We start from the raw sequence: 20,894 nt of genomic DNA on the forward strand, positions 1-20,894 counted from the left end.
TACCGCTGAACTTAAGGCAGCAATTCCTTGAGCTTCCATTTTATGGAAGGGTACAAAGATGCTCAAAATGGCATATGGATTTTCAGGCAGAGAAAGAGACCATGCACCAGCCAATGTATTAATCACTTTACAAATATTACTCATTCAACCCTCAGAAAGAAAGGGACCTATTCTCACCCGATTTTTCAAATGAAGAAACTATGGCACTGAGAAGGTTCTATCTTGCCCATGTTTCCAGAGCTGGTAATTGGTGGATCCCAGATTTCAACTCAGATATTCTGGCTCCAGAGGCAAGGTTTTCAGTCATTGCTTTGCTTATCTCTCATTCTTATTAGCAGTAAAAACAAAATATTGATTATTAATAATATCTAATATAACACAGAAATGTGATCAACAGTGGTTTATATTTTCCAGAGCTTTATGTTAAGCGTTTTCACTTAACAAGAGTTCATTTATTTTTGAAACATTTTGCTGAAACAGGCACTGAGGCTCAAGCACTCACAAGCAGTATCTGTGAAAAGCACCATAGGAACCCCAGACTCATTACTATTGCTTAATAACGCAATGTAAAGAATAATAAAAGTGCTCCACGGTCCTTAAGAGCTGAACAGTGTAATTTTATACACATTTTACAAGGGGTAACTGGCTCAGAGAGGCCAGCAATTCGTGCAAGACAGCACATCAAGTAAGAAATAACAAAGTTACCATTTGCTTAATAGTGCTAACAACGCCTTGCTCTCCTGGACTAAAGAAACGCTTTCCTTACAGAAATTAAACTCTGATCGAAGGGAGGTGTCGACTTCACCCAGTCCTGCAGCTGCTTCATGGCCCCGGGACAGGTGTTCGGTTGGTTTGGCAACCTAGTCACTTGTGCGAGAGTCCTGGCCCGCGGGCACCTGGGCAGGTGGGCCGATGGGCGGTTCGGGGCGGTGGGTCGCCGCGGCTGCCCCTCCTCTGGTCCAACCCAGTGATGCTTGTCGCCCCCCACCCCCGACCCAAGGTCTCTGGGAAATGATACTGGGCTCTTTCCGAACACTTCCCCAAGCTCCGCGACCCCCGCGTTCCTCCTCGAGCGCCCCCATCCGCTGCCCCGGGCCCCCTCCCTGAGCGTCTCCCTCTGCTGCCCCGCGCCTCCTTCCGGAGAGCCCCCCGTCGCCCACGGCCCAGTTCCCGAACGACCTCCGCCCCATCTCCGAGTGCCACCCGCTGTCCTGGACTCCCCCAGCCCAGCGCCCTCCGCCGTCCCAGCGACCCCCGGAACTCCTCCCCGCCGCCCCGGGACCGCTCCCCGAGCGCCCCCCCATCGCCCCGGGCCCCCTCCCCGAGTGTCCCAGTCTCCGTCCCCGAGTGCCCCCACCGCCCCGGGTCCCTACCTCGCCGCCCCGGGGACCCTCCCCGGACGCCCCCCACTTCCCCGGGTCCCCCCACCAAGTGCCCCCCGGGCTCCCTCCCCGCGTGCCCCCACCACCCCGGGAACCCTCCTCGCCGCCCCGGGGCCCCTGGCGGAGCGTTACGGGCCTCCTCCCCGAGCGTCCCACCGCCACCACTCCGAGCCCCGCCGCCCCGGGCCTCCTCCCGGGCCCCTGTCCGAGCGTCCCGGGCCCCATCCCCGAGCGCGGCCCCCTCCCTGCACCCCCGCTGCCCGGAGCGGCCCGGGCAGGCGGCCGTGGCCGGCGCTAGGCCCCTCCCCGGCGGAGGCGCTCGGCGCGGAGGAAGCGGAGGCGGCGGCAGCGCCGAGACCTCGCCGCGCTGATGGCGTCGCCGGGGTGAGTGAGGCGCTCAAGGCCGCGCCGGGGAGGGGGCTGCGGGCCGCGAGGTGGGAGCCCCCGGGTGCAGGTGAGGGCGCGGGCCGCCTTCACTGCCCCTGGCCCGCGCCTCCCGCCCGGACCCCCGCCCTCCGGGCCCCGCGGCCCTCCCGCAGACCTTGGGCGGGCGCTGCTGGGCGAGGGGCGCGGGGGCGGGGGCGGGGGCGGCCGGGCGGGGGCCTGGGGGCAGGGCGGGCGCGGCCCAGAGTCCGGGAGCCGCTGGGCCCGCAGGACCCGGTGCCTGGCCGGCCGGCGCCCCCGCCCTGCCCTGCGCAGCTGTTTTCCACTTGCTTGCGGAGGAGCGGATGCCGGCCCTCCCAGCAGCGGGGCGCAGCCTGTGGATCTCAGAGGGTCTCCGGGGATGGGGGAGGCCCCTCGCCCGCCCGCGGGGCTTCGGGTCGGGACCTGGGTCAGTCCCGGGCCGCGGGCCCCGCCAGGGTGGCGGCCCCTGTTCTGACATAACCGCCTTCCCCTGCCTCGGTGCTAAAATGTTCTTTCTTGAGGAAAATATGGTGACACACCGAGTTTGTGATTTTTTAAAAAATTCCTTACTTTAAAAACAAAACCTCAGCAATTAACTATAATTAGTTTTTGTTTCCATAATCTAACTAGTCATGAAAGCTGAGAATGACAGTTAATCCAATACCTTCAGTTCACAGAGGAGGAATATTACCCTCAAGGTCATTGCTTTAGTTGGTAAAATTCTTCATTTGACTACTGTCCACATTCAGAGGGTCTTAGACCTGGCAGCTGAGGTAGCAGCTCCTGTGGGGTAGAGAGGAGGATGTCAGGCCTCTTACAGGTGGGGGCTGGCTCTGTCCTCAGCCACCATTGAGCAGTGGGTTTGTGATAACCAAGTGGTGGGTCTTTTACATCCACCTGCAGGCTTTCTGGGCCTGGGATCTCTGGTTATAAAGTACCCAGGACTCTGAGCTCATAAATAGAATAAACACTGGCCCATCCCTCAAAAGGCCAGAATGATTCCAGCGGGTTCAAGGTCCCACCATGTTCCGGGCTCTCTTGTCGGGAGTGGTTGAAGCAGGGTGATGTCTGCGCCTGTGATGCAGCTGCTACCCGGTCTTCCAAACGTGATGGTGCATTTAGACCTGGGTCAGAGGTGGAGTTAATGGTGGCCTAGTAAGCCGTTCTGTGAGCAAACAGACCCTACCTAAGTGGTGTCCCTGTGGCAGGTGGCATTAGTGTAGATTTGATATTGCATCATAGCGGGTGACCCCATGAGTCTGCAGTTACTACTAAACTGTAATGTTCTGACATGTACTCACTGCAAAGCTGAGGTCACAAAACTTTCATTTTCCTTTATTTCATTTTGTAGAGAGAATGATCACTCACTGTGGCATGTATGCATCTGGGGACAGTGCGTACCTCCAGATGTAACCCCTGGATGCCTAATGTGCAGGTTTCACTGGTAGGGCAGAGTCCAGCCAGCAAGACCTGCCTTCCTGGGACTTTCTGGCCTGTCTCAGTCAGCTGACCAGCAGACATCCAGCCCACTGGACTCGGTGCCATGGAAACTAGTCCTGAGCCTCAGGCCAGGGATGGGAAGGGGTCAGTGATTTCTGCTGGGCTGTTCATGGAGGAGCTCTGAAACTGCAAGAGAGCTGGGAGAGAAGGAAGAGACCCTTACTGGTGTGCTGGGCATTTAGCAGAAGGGAATGGTGAGAAGGAAGTCACCGAAGGGAAAGATACATTTGAGGTGACCCACAGCCCCATGAGTTTGGAGCTCCGTAGAGACCAGGGTGCCAGGCCAGACTGTGGGCCTGGCTCACTGCCCACCACTCACTGAGGGGGAGTCCATGTGACGGCAGCATGGCAGGGTCAGGAGGGACGAGACTTCTCACCCTGCTACCGTCAGCCCCGTCCTTGCTGCCCTGTGGCTGGTCTTCTGTGCTCTGCCAGTGCCTTTGCTGTCGGGAGTCCTGGGGGTTCTGTAGTCCCTTTCTGCTAATCCCAATGTGTTCTCTGCCAGATTGCATCCTTTTCTGTGGTGTTTTTTTTTTTTTTTAAGTTCATTTTTGAGAGAGAGAGAGAGAGAATGAATGGGGGAGGGGCAGAGAGAGAGAGGGAGACAGAGAATCCCAAGCAGGCTTCATGCTGTCAGTGCAGAGCCCAACACTGGGCTCAGTCACACAGACTGTGAGATCATGACCTGAGCCGTTGTGGAGAATCAGATACTTAACCAGTTGAGCCACCCAGGCACCCCCATTTCTGTGGCTTTAAATGTTGTCTAGATCAGAGGTTCTTAACCTGGGGTCCGTGATTCATTGGTGGGCTTTTAGGGTTCCTGTGCAGTGTTGGGGGTCAGTGTGTATGTTGGTGGGACCAGAGTCTGTAGCCTTTGTTGTCCACAGCCCATCCTGAAGGGGCTCTCACCTCAGCAGGCTTACAGCCACCCATCTATACCCACCTAGAGGGACAGCAAGTCTGGATTACCTGGGCTAAATATATTTATATTTCAGATTGTTAATGGCAGGTAATTTAAAAAACAAATTAAGTATAAAATGAAATAAAAAATGTAATTCAAACTTCCATAAACCACTACTTTTAAAACTTTGGTGTATTTTTAAATTTGTTAATGTTTATTTTTGAGAGACAGACAGAGTGCAGGTGGGAGAGGGCCAGAGAGAGGGAGACACAGAATGTGAAGCAGGCTCCAGGCTCCAAGCTGTCAGCACAGAGCCTGACATGGGGCTCAAACTCATGAACTGTAAGATCACGACCTGAGCTGAAGTCAGACGATCAACTGACTGAGCCACCCAGGTGCCCTTATTTTGGGGTATTTTTAATTAGGCTGTTCTTTTTTTTTTTTTTTTAATTTATTTCTAGGAGAGAGAGAGAGAGACAGCGTGAGCAGGGGAGGGTCAGAGAGAGAGAGGGAGATACAGACTCCGAAATTGGCTCCAGGCTCTGAGCTGGCAGTCAGCACAGAGCCCAACGCGGGGCTTGAATCCACGAACCGCGAGATCATGACCTAAGTGAAAGTTGGACGCTTAACCGACTAAGCCACCCAGGCGCCCCTATTAGGCTGTTCTTATCAGAGAGGCAGACTTCCAGATACATCTGTAGTTCCCTCCAGCCACCCTCACCCCCACCCCCCGCCTCACCCTCCCCATGTCTTAGCTAGGCAACTATCCTGACATTTTCCTTTGCATTTACACATTATGTTTGTTCTTTGCTTTGCCCCTCCCCCCCATTTTTTTATATTGTAGTAAAATATACATGACACAATTTTCTCTCTGGAGCATATATTTGTTCTGTTTTTACTTAAATGCTATCAAATTGTTCTGCAGCTTGCTTTCTTCACCCAACAGTATGGTTTGCAGTTCTTTCCATGTCAGAACCAGGATCAGGTCTATGTAAATCTTGACATTTATATCATATCGTGTGGCATGGTCACATTACGTAGTTAAGGAGGTTTCCAGTTTTCTCTGTAAGATGATGCCGCACATCACATCTCCCCCCCGGACGTGCACAGTATTTTTCTAGAGTAGGTTCAAAGAACTGGACGTTGTAGTAAGGGGGCCTGATACTACCAAAGTGTCCTCACGAGTGGTCATACCACCATCCTCTCTCTGCACCTCCCAACACATGACATCAGACTTTAAAAGTCTTGCCTGTCTGATGGAATTACTGAGTTAAGAACTAGGAAGCTGGGGCACCTGGGTGGCTCAGTCAGTTGAGCGTCTGACTTCAGCTCAGGTCATGATGTCACAGTTCATGAGTTCAAGCCCTGCGTCCGGGTCTGTGCTGACAGCTCAGAGTCTAGAGCCCATTTCAGATTCTGTGCCTCCCTCTCTCTCTGCCCCTGCCCCACTCACACTCTGTCTCTCTCTCTCTTTCTCTCATAAATAAGAAAACCATTTCAAAAAATTGAAAAAACAAGAACTAGGAAGCTAATGGCATCTTCATTCACCGAGTCTTTAAAGATAGAAACTTCCATGGCGCCTGGGTGGCTCAGTCGGTTAAGCGTCCGACTTTGGCTCAGGTCATGATCTCACGGTTAGTGGGTTTGAGCCCCACGTTGGGCTCTGTGCTGAGAGCGCAGAGCCTGGAGGCCTGTTTCAGATTCTGTGTCTCCCTCTCTCTCTCTGACCCTCCCCTGCTCATGCTGTTTCTCTCTCTCTCTCTCTCAGAAATAAATAAAACATTTTAAAAAATAATAATAAATAAATACTTTTAATTCTGAAAAAAAAAAAAATAAAGATAGAAACTTCCTACCTGACCACTTGTATTTGCTCAGAAATAGTCCCAATGTCTTTGATCCCATTGTTGACATAGGGTTCTAGCCACACACTCCCCACAAGTGAGACCTAACACAGTGAGGCCTGTCCCAGAACAGCATGTCCGCTGGGGCAGGTGATCCCCATCATCTGCCAGACAGTTAAAAGTATCTGAGACTGTATTTTACCCGTTTGTCATTCCTATCCGGGAGGATCCACTCTTAATACCATCATTCTATGGGAAGGGAAACGATCTGGGGCTTTGGGGCTTCGCCTTCTGGGAAGAGTTCAGCTTTCTTGCCAGAGTCTGGCCTGGTCTAGATAGGCTCCTCACACCAGGGGGCGGGGGGAGGAGAGGACCCATAAATACACTGTGGGGTGGGGACACTGAGGAACTCAGACAAGGTGTGTGTCTGCTCCAGGAGAAGTCTGTCAGGAGACCTTTGCTGCTCAGTGGCTCCTGTAGCTTCTAGGGAAGGGACGCGGTCTTGCCAGCAGCATGCAGACTTTGCCGCCCCCTACCCCTGCCCATTTCCAAATGAGCTACAGCAGCCACCAGCCACCTGGTGTGTCCCTGCTGGAGAAGAAGGGAGAGCTACAGAGGGGTGTTGTAGGCAAAGCGTCCCTGGCTCTGCAGAGCAACTCAGTAAACCTCACCTAGGTGCGGTGCGGGGGCCAGCGCTTGATCAGCTCAGGGGAGGGTCTCCTAACCAGCACCACGAGTGTCAGGGGCTTTCCAGTCAGGGAGTTTTCTGTTTTAAAACTTTTTAAAAAGTTTATTTGTTTATTTTGAGAGAGAAGGAGTATGAGCAGGGGAGGGGCAGAGAGAGAGAATCCCAGGCTGGCTCCACACTGGCAGACCCTGACACAGGGCTTGATCCCATGAACCCATGACCTGAGCCAAATCAAGAGTCAGGTGCTTCACCGACTGAGCCCCCCAGGCCCCTTTAGTTGCCTTATGGTTCGCAACAAGTAATGCACACAGGGTACACATCTCAAAAAGTATTAAAGGACTTTTGTGGAAATGCAGGCATGAGACACCCAGGTCCCCGGAGGCATCCTTACCCCACCCCCCAACCCCGCGCCAGGGCACAGCCAGTCTCTGGGTCCTCCTTGCTGTGTTTTAAACCTGACATGCATTTTGGAGGCGCCCTTTCTCACTTTGGTTTTCTCATTGGATTCTTGCCTCTTTTTCATGAATTTGTAGCTTTTTGTACATGGAGAAAACCAGCCTTTTGCCACTTGTGTTGCAAGTACTTTTCCTCAGTCTTGGTTGTTTGTCCTGTGACTTTAGGAAGCCTTCCCAATTCTGAGTTTTAAGTCTTTAATATTTCTTTTCAGTGCAATTTTTGTTTCATTTTCTAATTTAAATCTTAGATGCAGCTGATAGTCACTTTGGTGAAAGGAGTGGCCACGGTTCGCCTTGACTTTTTCCAGGTTGTTTTTAACCCCCAGGCCCTGTGAGCTCCCAGGGTCGGAGACCAGATTCCCTGCGGATTTGGGACCTGCCTGTGGCCTCCTGCCACCCAGCGGCCTGTCTGCTCTCCCGCCAGGCCTGCAGCCTTTATTTCTGGTGGGCAGTCCTGTGTCCTACTCTCTGGCAGGTTTTGTCCTCCCTCTCTCATTGGTGTTCTTTTTAAGAATTTTCCTGATAGAGGGGCGCCTGGGTGGCTTAGTCGGTTAAGCGTCCGACTTTCGCTTAGGTCATGATCTCGCGGTTCGTGGGTTCAGGCCCCGCGTCAGGCTCTGTGCTGACTGCCAGCTCAGAGCCTGGAGCCTGTTTCAGTCTGTGACTCCCTCTCTCTCTGACCCTCCCCTGCTCACGCTGTCTCTCTCTCTCTCTCCTAGAAATAAATAAAAAAACATTAAAAAAAAAAGAATTTTCCTGATAGATACTGTACAGATATTTCTCTATAGAATCAGCTTATCTGTTTTTCAGCCTTGATGCACAGACAGGTTAATTCAGGGAGCATTGACTTAGAAAATTGTGTTAAGCCTTCCTTTCTCAAACAGGACACACCTTTTCATTTTGTTCAAGTCTTTCAGAGTCTTTAGTATCTAGAAGTTCTCATACAGACGCTGCCTGTTTGATATGTGGATTCTTCATCTCTCTCGTTGTTGACAATGTATATGGGGTTTTCCTCTCACATTTGTAAACTGCTTGTGGGTTTTGATTCCTTTATTTGCAAACAGATCTGGAAAACTGCCCACCCCAGTGAGAGAATTTGGGAAGCTGAGGATACACAAATAGTTTCTTTACAATCGGTCTCTTGAGATGGGGGCAGCCCAGACCTCCCACCGCCACCTATGCCACCCCCCTGTCAGTCAGGCTGTCCGGCCGCCTGCACTGTCTATTTCACACACTCTGACCCGTCTGCTGAACCCTTCACAGAGACTATGAACCCAGCCCTGTGTCAGTGACTCTGGTGCTGCCACCACCCAGGTCTGACCTTTGTCACTGGACAGGTGTGCCACTTACACTCAACACACACCCCCACCACAGAGTAAAGTAGAGTCTTGTCTATGGCCTGTAGAGCTCAGCCTCACCTGTCCTGCTTCCTGCTGCCTCCCTCTGCTCGCTCTGCCCTCCTGCTCATCCTGGGCCTCCCTCCTCCGGGAGCCCCCTGCCCTGCCTGTGCTCTCCTGTGTCCCCCCCTCCTCTGGGGGCCCCCACCTCCCTTTTACCCACAGCAGCCCCAGCCCAGGCCTCGGGCATCTTCCAGTGTGCCCTCTACTTAAAAGTTGTTACTTGTCCATCTCCCCCAGCTGAGAGCAAGAACGTTTGTGTCTTTCACTGAACAATCCCAAACTCCTAGGGAAGTCCCTGGCACAGAATAAATGTGAGGGTAAGCCCAGGAAAACATTGACTGCCTTACATGAACTTGCTTCCCACATGTAATCCTCCCCAGACCCTCACAGCATCCTGATGAGCTGTGAGGGGCGGGGACGGCCAGCCTTGTGGGGTGTGACATGGAGGATGCCGAGCCACTTCCTCTTGTTCAGTGAACCCAGGACACAGCCTTGTTGCACACAGCCCCATTTCTTTCCCTGCAACTTGCTCAGCTTGGGATGTTGCGATGATTATGGCCCCTGGGGGCTGCTGAGGGAGCAGCAGTACACCACTGTTTGACATGCAAGGTTCAGCCTCCCATGCTTTGGGGAAGTTCTGCTGGGGGACGGGAGTCCATCTCACTCCCTTCACCTGCCGCTTGTGGGGGGGGGGGGCTGTGGACTCTCGCTTGTGGACTACACTCCAGGCTGCACATGCTAGCATCTCGCTTGTGCTGTGACATCCAACTCTGCTTGTGTCCCCGCCCTCACACCATGCCATGGACCCGTCTCGTCTGTTTTTTTCAGCCAGTCCCGCCCTTGCACACAATGATAGATTTAAGCTCTTCAATGTGGGTGGTCCCCTGCAAAGCTGGGATGTCCTCTCCGTGTGGCTTGGATGTTGTTAGAGGTTGAATCATGTCCCTCCAAAACGTGTTGAAGTCTAACCCCTCATACCTGTGAATGTGACCGTTTTTGGAAATTGGCTCCTGGCAGATGTGATTAGTTAAAATGAGGTCATGCTGGGCTCGGTGGGCTGTCATCCAATGACTGGTGTCCTTGCAAGAAGCAGAGAAGGTACATATCGGGGAAAATGTCACATCCAGCTGTCGGGAGCCACACTCATGCTCTATTACTCTGCTGGGGATGCTGTCACAGGGGCCACAAACTGAGTGGCCTAAAGAAAAGAGAAGCATATTCTGCCACCATTCTGGATGCCAGGAGTCTGGAACAAGGGTGTGGGCCTGGTTGGTGCCTCCCTGTCCCCTGGCTTCTGGTGGCCGCTGGTGATCCGTGGATTATATATAGACACAGCACTGCAGTCTCTGCCTGCCCTGCCCGATGTCTTCCTCCCTGTGGACCAACCACACTTTGCTAATAAGAGGACCTGCTGTACCCTGTGTGATTTAACTAATCACATCTACAAAGATCATATTTCTAAATAAGGCCAGACTCACAGTACTGGAGTTAGGGCTTGAACATATCTTTTTTGGGGGACACATTTCAACCCCAAACACACACCAGAATGGTTTAACTCACTAATTTAGTGAGGCTTTCTGGGCAGAACAACTGGGTTCGGGGTTTATTTCATTTCAAGAGAGGTAATGGGACGAGGGGCCGCCGCCGGGGCCAAAGGAAGGAGTCCCCAGTCATTCCCATCCACTGGCCCAGATGCAGGGCAGGAGGGTGAGTGTCACGTCTTTAGAAGGTGTCAGCATCAAACCACAAAAATTGAGCAGGTTCTTTATTATCCAGGGCAGCAGATAGTAAGCTGCTGGCTGCATTACAGGAAGCAGCTGCATCTGTATTTATCTAGGATCCTGTTTGGAATGGTTTTATGCCATCTTGCTTTATTGGCACCACCTGGTGAAGGATTGGGGTTGGTTGCTAGGAATTAGCCCTGCTCGCCAGGTTTGGACAGTTCGTTCTGGGCATTGAAGAACACTGCCCAACAAGCGCTCAACTCTGAGGTACAGGTGTGTCTGTTGTCAGAGGTGGGTCAGCATGCATTGAACACCTGGTCTTCAGAATCAGATTCTCCAGGTGGACGTAGAAAACCTCTGCAGGTAAATCTGCTGGGCAGTTGGAAAAAGAAGGACGAGGAAGTGTGGCATGCCTCATCACCCAGGAGACACGGCCAGGGAGTTGTCAGGGCCCTCAATTTTCCTGCCAGACTCGAAGGGAGCTGTTGGAGGGTGCAGACCACAATGTCTGCCCACTGACTTAGTGAGGAAGTACTGCTAGATGCGCTGGGCCCTCAAGGTGGCAGTCAGATCACTCCTTGTGTGAGGAGATGGCCCATGTCTGGTCCACATGGAGGCTGGGAGCCCACACCCACCCCGGACGTCTGCACAAGGCCTGAGCTGGCTTCCGTGTTTGGCTCTGCACTCTGGCCCCTAATGGGGAGGTGAACTGGCCTCACAGAACATCGTCCCCTGGAAGCAGGTGCTAGAATGAGCTGTAGCAATGAAATAAACTAACAAGGGGAGGGGATTGGTTCATCTATTGAGTAATTTTCAGAAGAGCAAAGGCATTTTCTTGGTATTCTTCCAGTATTTTATATTTTTGTCTTTTATTTGGGGAAGCAGAAAAAGATAGTAGTGATGTTAGTAGTTTTCCACACCTGCTCAGCAGAAAGCCCCCTGGGCTGCTCATGGGGCCGCATGAGCATGCCTGTGGACGGGCCATATTTGGACCTGGCAGATGGGCTGAGTTTTTGGATTTCTGGGAAAAGTTTTCAATTAGCACTAATCACACCTCGGATAAACATCATTGGCTATGATACTGCCACTGCACAAAGCTTGATTTTTTTGATTTCTGAAATTACTAGCTGTAATTATAAGTTACCTGAAACCTTCCTGAATCTTAAAAGTGACTAGCCCGGAGGGAGCCAGAGGACTGTGGCTTGGGTCTGACCATGTTTGCTCGCACGGTGGTGGTGGGCAGGCCTGTGCACCATTTCTGCCTCATGGCACCTTTTGGGTATGGTGTTGCTGTGCTCATGGTACCGTAATCAATAGACTCGTGGCACATGGTCTTGGAGGCCGGGTGCCCTGACTGCCACGTGGCCACACGTGGTTTCTCCTGAGGCCTCTCTCCCTGGCTTGTGAACGACCACCTTCTCACCGTGCCCTCACGTGACCTTTTCTGTGAAGTGCAGAGAGAGAGCCAGCCTTCCATACGCCCCAGGCTTGTGACCTCATTTAACTGTATTTACTCCAAAAATGGTATTCTTGACTCAATTCTAATGTTGAGGGGAGGTTCTGTCAACACCAACAAACAATTCTGAGGCATCAGCAGGGTGTCTGAAATTGAGCTCATTGCTAACCCTGTCTACCTGGAGACAGCATGAGATACCCCAGGTTCAGGGTTCCAACCTACAAGACCACCCTCCCTCCAACCCCCACCCCCAGCTCCACTTCCACGCTGCAGGCCCCAGGCCACTGCTGTGCTCGTGACCGATGGACTACAGATCGGGGCTCCTGTGAACCCCTGCCTAGGATACCCCTGTGAGAGTCTGGGTTGCCTCCTGTGCTTCTGGCTGACCTGGTGTGAATCTGGTTCCCATGACTCCTCCTTGGGGTCAGCTAATTGCTGCAGTGACTCACAGAACTCTGGGAAACGTTTTACTTACTAGATTACCCATTTGTTGTAAAAGGCGTAATTTAGGAATAGCCAAATGGAGGATATGCACCAGAGAGGTGCAGAGGAAGGGGCACGGAGTTTCCCTGCCCTCTCAGATCGTCAGATCATGTGCTCACCAACCTGGAAGCTCTCACAACCCTGTCCTTTTGGGGTTTTGTGGAGGCTTCAGTACACAGGCATGATTGATGAACTCATGGGCCATTGGTAATTGATTCAACCTCCAGCCCCTCCCACCCACAGACTTCAGGTTCCAATCCTGTAACCATGTAGTTAGTCAGGTCCCCAGACCACCTGTCCCCCCACCCCCGTGCTTTCCCAAACTCACTCATTAACATTACAAGAGGCACCTTTACCCACCCTACCCCCCCCCCCCAAAAAAAATCCCAAGGGTTTTTAGGAGCTGTGTGCCAGGAATGGAGATGAACCAAATAAATTGTTATAAATCAGAGTATCACACTCCCCACAGACCCTGTCTCCAAATGTAGTCATACTGGGGGTGACAGTTTCAGCAAAGGAGTTTGAGCACAATTAAGGCTGTGAAAGGGTTGAAAGTAGATCATAAGGTAAAAAGCGCTGGACAGAGCGGAGCTTCTGATCCCCTGCCAGGCTGGGCCTTTTGTTCCGTTCATAACACAGAGGCTGCATCAGATGTGCAGTTTGTGGACAGCAGTACAGGACGGGATCCCTGTGATAATACCACTTTCATTGCCTGCTTTCTTGTGTGGGAAGGAAAGGGTTGAAGTTCAGTTCCTGTCCTGGGAGGAGCCCCGGCCCTAAACACCTGTCCCCTGTTTCCACCTCTCCCCCTGCTGGGACCTCAGGTGGCCTGTGTGAGGCCAGACCACGCCTTCTTCTACTCTGGGAGCTAGTTTTTACCTGTCCTGTTCTCTACTTTTAAGGTTAGTTTGTTTTCTTATTACAAAGGCAATGAAAACTCATTTTTTATCAGCATCGGGGGCAGAGCTTAGCACTCTGCACCATACAGTGACTAAAACAACCACAAACACAGTGATCGTTGTGCTTCCAGGACTCTCCTCACAGCAGGCAGAGGACCAGACGCCCAGAGACCCATCCGGCAGAGGAGCCAAGGGTTCTAGAATTTCCTCTGGGACTGCGGATGTGACTTGTTTGCTGGGGAATTATCTGGGCTAGGTAGCCTGAGGGCCCCTTCCAGAGTTGAGTGTACAAGCACTCCTGGAATAGGTGGCAGAGCCTCAGGTGTCCTTGGAGCACCTGCACATCATATTCTGGCCTAGACCCCGCTTACTGCATCATTTTAAAGCTCTTTTGGTTTTATTAAGTCAATACATGCTTCTTGCACTTAAAGAATGCAAATAAGACAAAATAAACTTTATTTTTATTAAAATAATTTGTACGTATAGGTAAATGATAAAAAATGAAAAGACCCCTTATCCAGAGTCTGCTATTTTTTTATATTTTAGCTCACCATTTTCATATCTCATCCTCCATCTCTTGCTGCATGTGTGTTTATGTACACACACGAGTACACTCATGCATAATCTTTCTTCACCATTAGAGAGTCAGTTGCATATAGCATCTTGCTTTCTCCCCAGATCCTTCGGGGTCTGTTTCTTGAGAGCAGAGATATTCTCTTACAGATGCAGTACCGTCATCAGTGTCCACACGTTCAACACTCAGAGCGCCCACATTTCAGTCCTGTCTTTTGATCCCAAAGCCTCTCCCTCCAGTTCAGGATCTAGTGTGGGGTCAGGTCCTGCATTTTGTTTTCACATCTCTCCAGCACCTTGAATCTGAAACGTCTCCTCCACCTTTGTTGTGATCTCTGTGACTTTGGGATAATATAGTTCTCTGCTCCAGGTGACTTTCCATTTTGGATTTGTCCCCACATTAGACCAGGACTTTTCATTCTTAGCCGGATCACTGCCTGGTGACAAGTCCTTTCTCAGGGTGCCATGGCTGGGATACATAGTGGCCTTCTGTCACATTGTCACTAATTTGATCACCAGTCAGGTATTGCCCAAGTGCCCATTGTTGTAATTACTAGGTTTTTTTTTTCTCCCTGGCCCCTAAGAAGCAGTCTGTGATGAGATATTTTGAGAGAGAGAGAGAGAGAGAGAGAGAAATAGTACATGTGCACTCGAGGGAGGGGCAGGTAGCAAGGGAGAGAGAGAATCCCAAGTAGCTTCTGAGTTGTCAGCCCAGAGCCCAACACGGGGCTCAAACTCACAAACCATGTGATCATGTCCTGAGCTGAAGTTGGACGCTCACTGACTGAGCCACCCAGGCGTCCCTGGCTTGAACTTCTTCATTGATATCGAGATGGTTGCCAAGTGATGCTACTCCAGGTGCAGCACTCGCACATCAGATGGTTGTAAGCAAGAGCCTTCTCCCCTCCCCCAGTTTGTTTTATTCATTGCCTCTCTGGACTCATTCATTCCTGTTTTTCAGTGGTTTTTCATTAGTTAAGGTATTTATTATGCTTACACTCAAATTGCCCCAGACTTGGCAGTGGGAGCCTCTTCAAGCTGGCACCTGTGTTCTGTGACATACCCTAGCATTTTTTTGAGCACTTCCTTATTTTCTGGAGTAAGATCTCAGACTCTTCTTGTTCTCTCCCGGCCCCGGGGTCAGCCAGCTCTCCCAGGAGACCCACTGTCTTTTAGTGTGGAATGGTGCACTTTGGTGCACTCCCTGCTATGATAGAATATCTTTGCTGTTTGGCCCTTTCTGTGGATGGAGCTAGGAGAGATATGCATGTAAATACAAACGTGTACATGCGAGCGTGTAGAAATCATACATTCACACTGGCTCCGCCGGTTCAGTGCGCCCCTGGGAGTTCTTGTTCTAGCTTCTTCTTTCCGTATTTGTGCATCCCTTCTTCACTAGTGGAACCCTGGATCCTGACAAAATCAGCACACTTACTCATTCCTCTAATATATCTAAAATAGTTTATTCTTCAATGGACTACACTTACCAAACCTACTTGAAAGAATTCAGGACCACCCCTCCCTGCCCACACTGTTAACTCTTGATGAACATCCTTCTAGATCTTCTTATTACACCTGTAGAGAAATATGCAAATACGCACAATTTTATTGAAACGTTGTCAGGCTATGCATGTTGTTCTGAAACTTGGCTTTTCCTCCACTAATGAATATATCATTAATGTCAGGGTGCCTGGATGGCTCAGTCAGTTGAACATTTGACTCCTGATTTCGGCTCAGGTCATGACCTCATAGTTTGTGAGTTTGAGTCCCATGTTAGGCTCTGTGCTGACAGTGTGCGTCCTGCTTGGGATTTTCTCCCTGCATCTCTCTCTTCTGTCCCTCCTCGACTTTCTCTCTCTCTCTCTCAATCTCAATCTTAATCTCAAAATAAACAAACATTAAAAAAAAAGAATATATCATTAATGTCATTCCATAACATCGTCCAACATCTTTGTATCCACAGAGTGCGATCCATACAGTATTTTCTAATGACTACATAATAGGACTGTACTGCACTTCTCTGTAATTGGACTTTGATTTTATTTTTTTAAATTTTTTAATGTTTTTTTAAAATTTATTTCTGAGAGAGAGAGAGAGACATCATGAGCAGGGGAGGGTCAGAGAGAGAGGGAGACACAGAATCTGAAGCAGGCTCCAGGCTCTGAGCTGTCAGCACAGAGCCCGATGTGGGGCTCGAAGCCACAAACCGTGACATCATGACCTGAGCCAAAGTCGGACGCTTAACTAACTGAGCCACCCAGGTGCCTCTGGACTTTGATTTTAAAAGGCATCCAATTTTTCACTATTATATGTAAAGCTGGCATCAACACCTTTGTAAATAAATCTTAATTATTTCCTTAGCCTAGAAGTGGTCAAAGGGTATGCATGTTTTTCTGTCTTTTTGAATGACGAAGTGAGCTCTGGCCTGTGGTTGCAGAGGGCTGGGTCTTCTCCACCAGCGCTTCTCCGCGGTGGCTGCACATTGGGATTGCCAAGGGTGTTCTTCAAAGCCGTGCCATCCAGGCCCAGACCCCAGGTCTGGTTTCGACGAGCTGGGGTGCAGCCAGGATTTATAGTTTTCAAGTCCTCCCAAGAGGTTCGTTCTGACGTGCAGCCAACTTGATAGGTAGAATCAAGTTGTGGTATTACTTCATTATTGTCATTACACTTTTCCTTTGGAATTGTTTCAGACGCTCGGATTTGGGAGAAGTGGCCCCAGAAATAAAAACATCTGAGAGACAGACCGCTGTGGCCATTGCAGGTAATGGGGGCCAGCACCTGTGCAGAAGCTAGTTGTGGCAGAGTCCTGGGCAGGGGTGGGGCACAGGCCTCAGAAATAAATAAGCCTAAGCCTTTTGTTTTTCCTTTTGTGAAAAGATTCCATCTAAGGGCCTTTTAAACTTCATATATTCAAAGTAGGATTCAGTTTCCAACAGGAATGTATGGTCCAATTCAAGCATGTCATCCCTGCCACCCTGAGTCTTGCTTAGGGTGACTGTCTAGTTTGTGACTGGGGCACTTGTGAGTGCTATGTTGGGACAACAGGGATAAAGCTGTCCCAAGCAGGCTGTGGCTCGTGGTCTTCCTGGCCATGGTTCACATGGGCTGCGTCTCTTTCTCAGGGGGTTTGGGGGCTGTGGCTTGGACTCCCTCTCACGACTTCAGCTTTGAGGTATGGTGGCCACACATCTGACACCTTTTCTCTTAGAAATTTGTGTTGGATCTATCACTAATTCAGTGGTTCTCGAAATAAATATGTCCTATTGGACTTCATAGTGGCATGCAAAGATAACCCCACAAAAATATCCAAAGAAGTCTGGATTAATCAAATTGTGTTTTATTTCCTTCATTCAAACAAGTATTTGTTGACCACTCACCATGTGTGGGCACTGGAGTAGGCACTGTGAATATAGTAAATAGTGAAAGCAGTGACCCGCATCCCTTGTCTTTGTGGAGCTTCTGTTCTAGAAGGTAGGCACTGGGGGAAGTAATGGCCAGGTCAAGCCTCACAGCAAAATAGGGGTCAAGTAGAAATTGGCCAAAGCCTTACAGCTTCTAAAGATCTAGAATGTGCTGTTCAGTACAGTAGGCACTTAGGTACACAATATGTCCCTTGATTACACCATGTATATTTCATGTGCTTGTTGGACATGCAGACACAGAACATTCCTTGACCACAGGGATTTCTGTTGGAACACGAATTTGCTCTAGAGAGACTGGGGAGGCAGCAGGGGGTGGCTGGGGGAGGGAATCCCCTCACTGGCTGCCTATTGTGAGCTGGGTGGTTAGTTACTATTGGTCCTTTGTTTCATTTGAGGAAACTGAGACTCAGATACACTCTGCTACCTCTGCAGAGTCCCATATTTATCTCTCCAGTGAATAAGCCTCCCATAATTATTTAAAAAAATTTTCTTCTGGAGGTATGTGATTTCCTCTTCAGCCTGTTTCATTAATAAGATTTAAAGCAAACTCTTCAACCTATAGGATTAAGAAAGAAGTTGTATGGAAGTGTGATGTACACCCAAAGAAGTGCCTACATTCCCAGTGTGTAACTGGAGAAATTTTCACAAACATGAACGGACCGATCTTAAGCAGCATCGGACAAAGAAAGCCAAACACATCATTCCCCCAGTAGCCGCCCCCCCCACCCCCGCCTTTGCCAGGGATATCCACACTCCTGATTTTTAAAAGTATGGATTAGTTTTATATATAATCCCCCTACAGAGTGTACTTACCTCACCTCCATCTGAGGATGCTAATTACTTCATAGCTCATTCCTTATCTTTTAAATTTATTTTTGTAAAAAATGTTTATTTATTTTAAGAGAAGAAGCAGGAGAGGGGCAGGGAGAGAGAGGGAGAGAGAGAATCCCAAGAATCCCAAGCAGGGAGAGAGAGGGAGAGAGAGAATCCCAAGAATCCCAAGCAGGCTCCATGCTGTCAGCACAGAGCCCAAGATGGGGCCTTTAGTTCATTCTTTAAAAGAAATTTAAGAAATCTAAGAGGATTCTGGAAAGGTAGCAGAACAGGAAGCACCAGGAATCTGTCTCCCAGCCTGCACAGCACTTGACTGGTGGATCTTTCCGTTAACTGCCCTGTAACTCTGGAGTTGGGTGGAGGTTTGCAACTTCCAGGGGAAGGCTTGGGGAGTAAATTTGCAGTTAACTTGGTAAGTTATGTCTCCTAGCGCAGTAGCAGCTCCCTGCCTCCCATTCCCTGACAAGTGGCAGGCTAAGGTGCACACGGTCCTACAGCAGCTTGTGCATGGCTGGTGGGAGCTAGCTAGAGTGGGTAGGAAGAACCCTGCCCAAGTACCGGGAACCTCTGCGCTGCTGCTTATTGCCTCTGATCACAGAGGTGCAGACACCCAGGGTGGCCGTGGCTGTTGCTGCCCCTTCCTCATTGTCACAAGCCCGTCCTCCTCCAGCTGAAGTGACTTCCAGGGGATTTTAAGACCAACATCCTTCCTCCCATTAACTTTTTGCTCTTTCCCCTTTGGGAGTCAGACATTAGAGACTAGAACATTCAAAATCAAATGCATCTTTGGGAAATTAGACAGTGAGTGTACACACCTAAATAAAGAGGGTTTCAGAAAAGACCTCAGAGGACCTAAATTTCACACCTCTGTTTGCTCCTGAGCACAGAGATTGCCTACAAAACCCAACAAATAAAAACAATAATAAAGAACAGCAAACCCTGGGGAAGGTGGGTGTATTTGATTTCCAGAGTTACCACATTATTAGATTCAAATGTCCAGTGCACAGTAAAGCAATCACAAGGCACACAAAGAAACAGGGAAATATCCCCATTCAAAGAAAAAATAAATTGAACAAAAGTGGTTTCTGAAAAGATTTAGGGCAGATGTATTAGGCAAAGACTTTAAGACAGTGGTCCTAAAGATGCTCAGAAATCTGTAGGAAAATGTGGAGAAAATCGAGAACATGATATATGAAGTAAACAATAATATCAATAAAGAGCCAGAAAGCCTAAGAAACTAAAGGAAATTCTGGAGTCAAAAACTACAGTAACCAGAATGAAGACCTCACTTGTGGATTTGAGAGGCAGATTGAGCAGATGGAGGAAAGAATCAGTTCGCTTGAAGACAGAAAAATGGAACTTATGGAGGCTGAAAACCAGAAAGAGAAAAGATTGAAGAAAAGCACATAGAGCTTCAGATGCCCATGGGACACCATCAGTAGGTACTCATTGTGAGCATCCTAGAAGGAGGGGAGAGAGAGAGAGAAGGGCAGAAAGAATATTTAAAGAAATAATGGTTGAGAACCTCCTAAAAAGACATGCATATAAAATCCAAGAAACTCAACAAAGTCCAGATAAGATGAATTTTAAGGGACCCACACTGAGACATGTTACAATTAAACTTAGAGAAGAGAAAGACTGAATCTTGATGGCAGCAGCAGAGAGGCAGATCATCACATACACAGGACACTCTAAGATCATCTCTAGATTTCTCATCTTTGGAAACCAGAAGACAGTGGGAATATATATTTAAAGTGCTAAAAAAATAAAAATAAAGTGCTAAACAAACAAAAATTGTGAGCCAAGAATCCTATACTCAGCAAATCTGTCCTTCAAAAGGGAAGGAGAGGAATGCCTGAGTGGTTCATTCAGTTAAGCTTTTGACTCTTGATCTCAACTCAGGTCTTGACCTCAAGGTCATGAGTTCAAGCCCCATATTGGGCTCCATGATGGGCATGAAGCCTACTTTAAAAAAAAGTGAAGCAGAAACAGATATTCCCAGGTAAAGAGAAGCTGAGGAAGTTGGTGACCTTGCAGTTGCCCTGCAGAAAATGCTACAAGGAATTCTGCAGGTAAAAAGAAAGGACATTAAACAGTGACTGTATTATTAATGTATTGAGATGTAAAGATCTCAATAAAGGTAAAGACATGAGTAATATAATAGCTAATGTAACAATTCTAATAATGGTTTGTAATTGTATTTCTTGTTTTCTATATGACATGAGACTAATACATTTTAAAGAAAAAAATGTAATAGTAATATCACTATAACTTTGGTTTTTAACTCCAAATCTTGTTTTCTGCATAATTTATGAGACTAATGCATTTGAAAGAATTAGTAGTTTAAGTTCTGGGGCATTCAGTTTATGTTCTGGGGCATCAAGATCTGATTTTGTGATATCAACAACCAAAAGAGGTGGGGATAGAATGTAAAGGGACAGAGTTTTGGGGTGTATATAGGGCATATAGAAAACAAATAGCAAAATGACAGAAGTAAGTGGCTCCTTGTCGGTGATTACTTTAAATATAAAGGGATTAAACTCTCCAATGAAAAGACAGATTGGGAGAATGTATAAAAACCTGATCCAACTATATGCTGTCTACAGGAGACTCAACTTGAGATCGAAAGACACAAACAAGTTGAAAGTGACAGGATGGAGAAAGGTATTCCATGCAGATAATAACCAGTGGATAGTAGGAGTGGCTATACCAATATCAGACAAAATAGATTCCACATAAAAAAGGTTGCAAGAGACAAACAAGGACATTGTGTATTAATAGAAGATTCAATACAGTGAGAAGATATGATAATTATAAACATTCACACACCTGATGACAGCCCATCAAAATATTTGAAAAAATTTTATAGAAAAGAGAAATAGCTCTACAGTATTAGTTGGGAACATTAATACCCCACTCACAAAAATGGAT

At 48.9% G+C, this 20,894-nt stretch overlaps 1 protein-coding gene and 1 pseudogene across 2 annotated transcripts in view; one reads left to right on the forward strand and one right to left on the reverse strand.

The window, feature by feature from the left end:
- The first annotated feature begins 800 nt into the window (after positions 1-800).
- Positions 801-20,894, forward strand: part of LOC120238905 (up-regulator of cell proliferation) — a 32,381-nt gene continuing 12,287 nt past the window's right edge. The window contains exons 1-2 of one of the 2 annotated variants that reach the window (XM_039242987.1): positions 801-904; positions 16,398-16,468. In XM_039242987.1, the coding sequence (XP_039098918.1) occupies positions 825-904; positions 16,398-16,468 (151 nt within the window). In that variant the 5' untranslated portion in view covers positions 801-824. Of the gene's footprint in view, positions 905-1,698; positions 1,767-16,397; positions 16,469-20,894 lie in introns of those variants that run through there. The other variant, XM_039242988.1, reaches the window with a different exon arrangement.
- LOC120238933 lies at positions 11,312-11,395 on the reverse strand (annotated as a pseudogene).

Source organism: Hyaena hyaena, unplaced genomic scaffold, assembly GCF_003009895.1.
Source record: "Hyaena hyaena isolate Hyena2069 unplaced genomic scaffold, ASM300989v1 scaffold_218, whole genome shotgun sequence".
Classification (NCBI taxonomy): domain Eukaryota; kingdom Metazoa; phylum Chordata; class Mammalia; order Carnivora; family Hyaenidae; genus Hyaena; species Hyaena hyaena.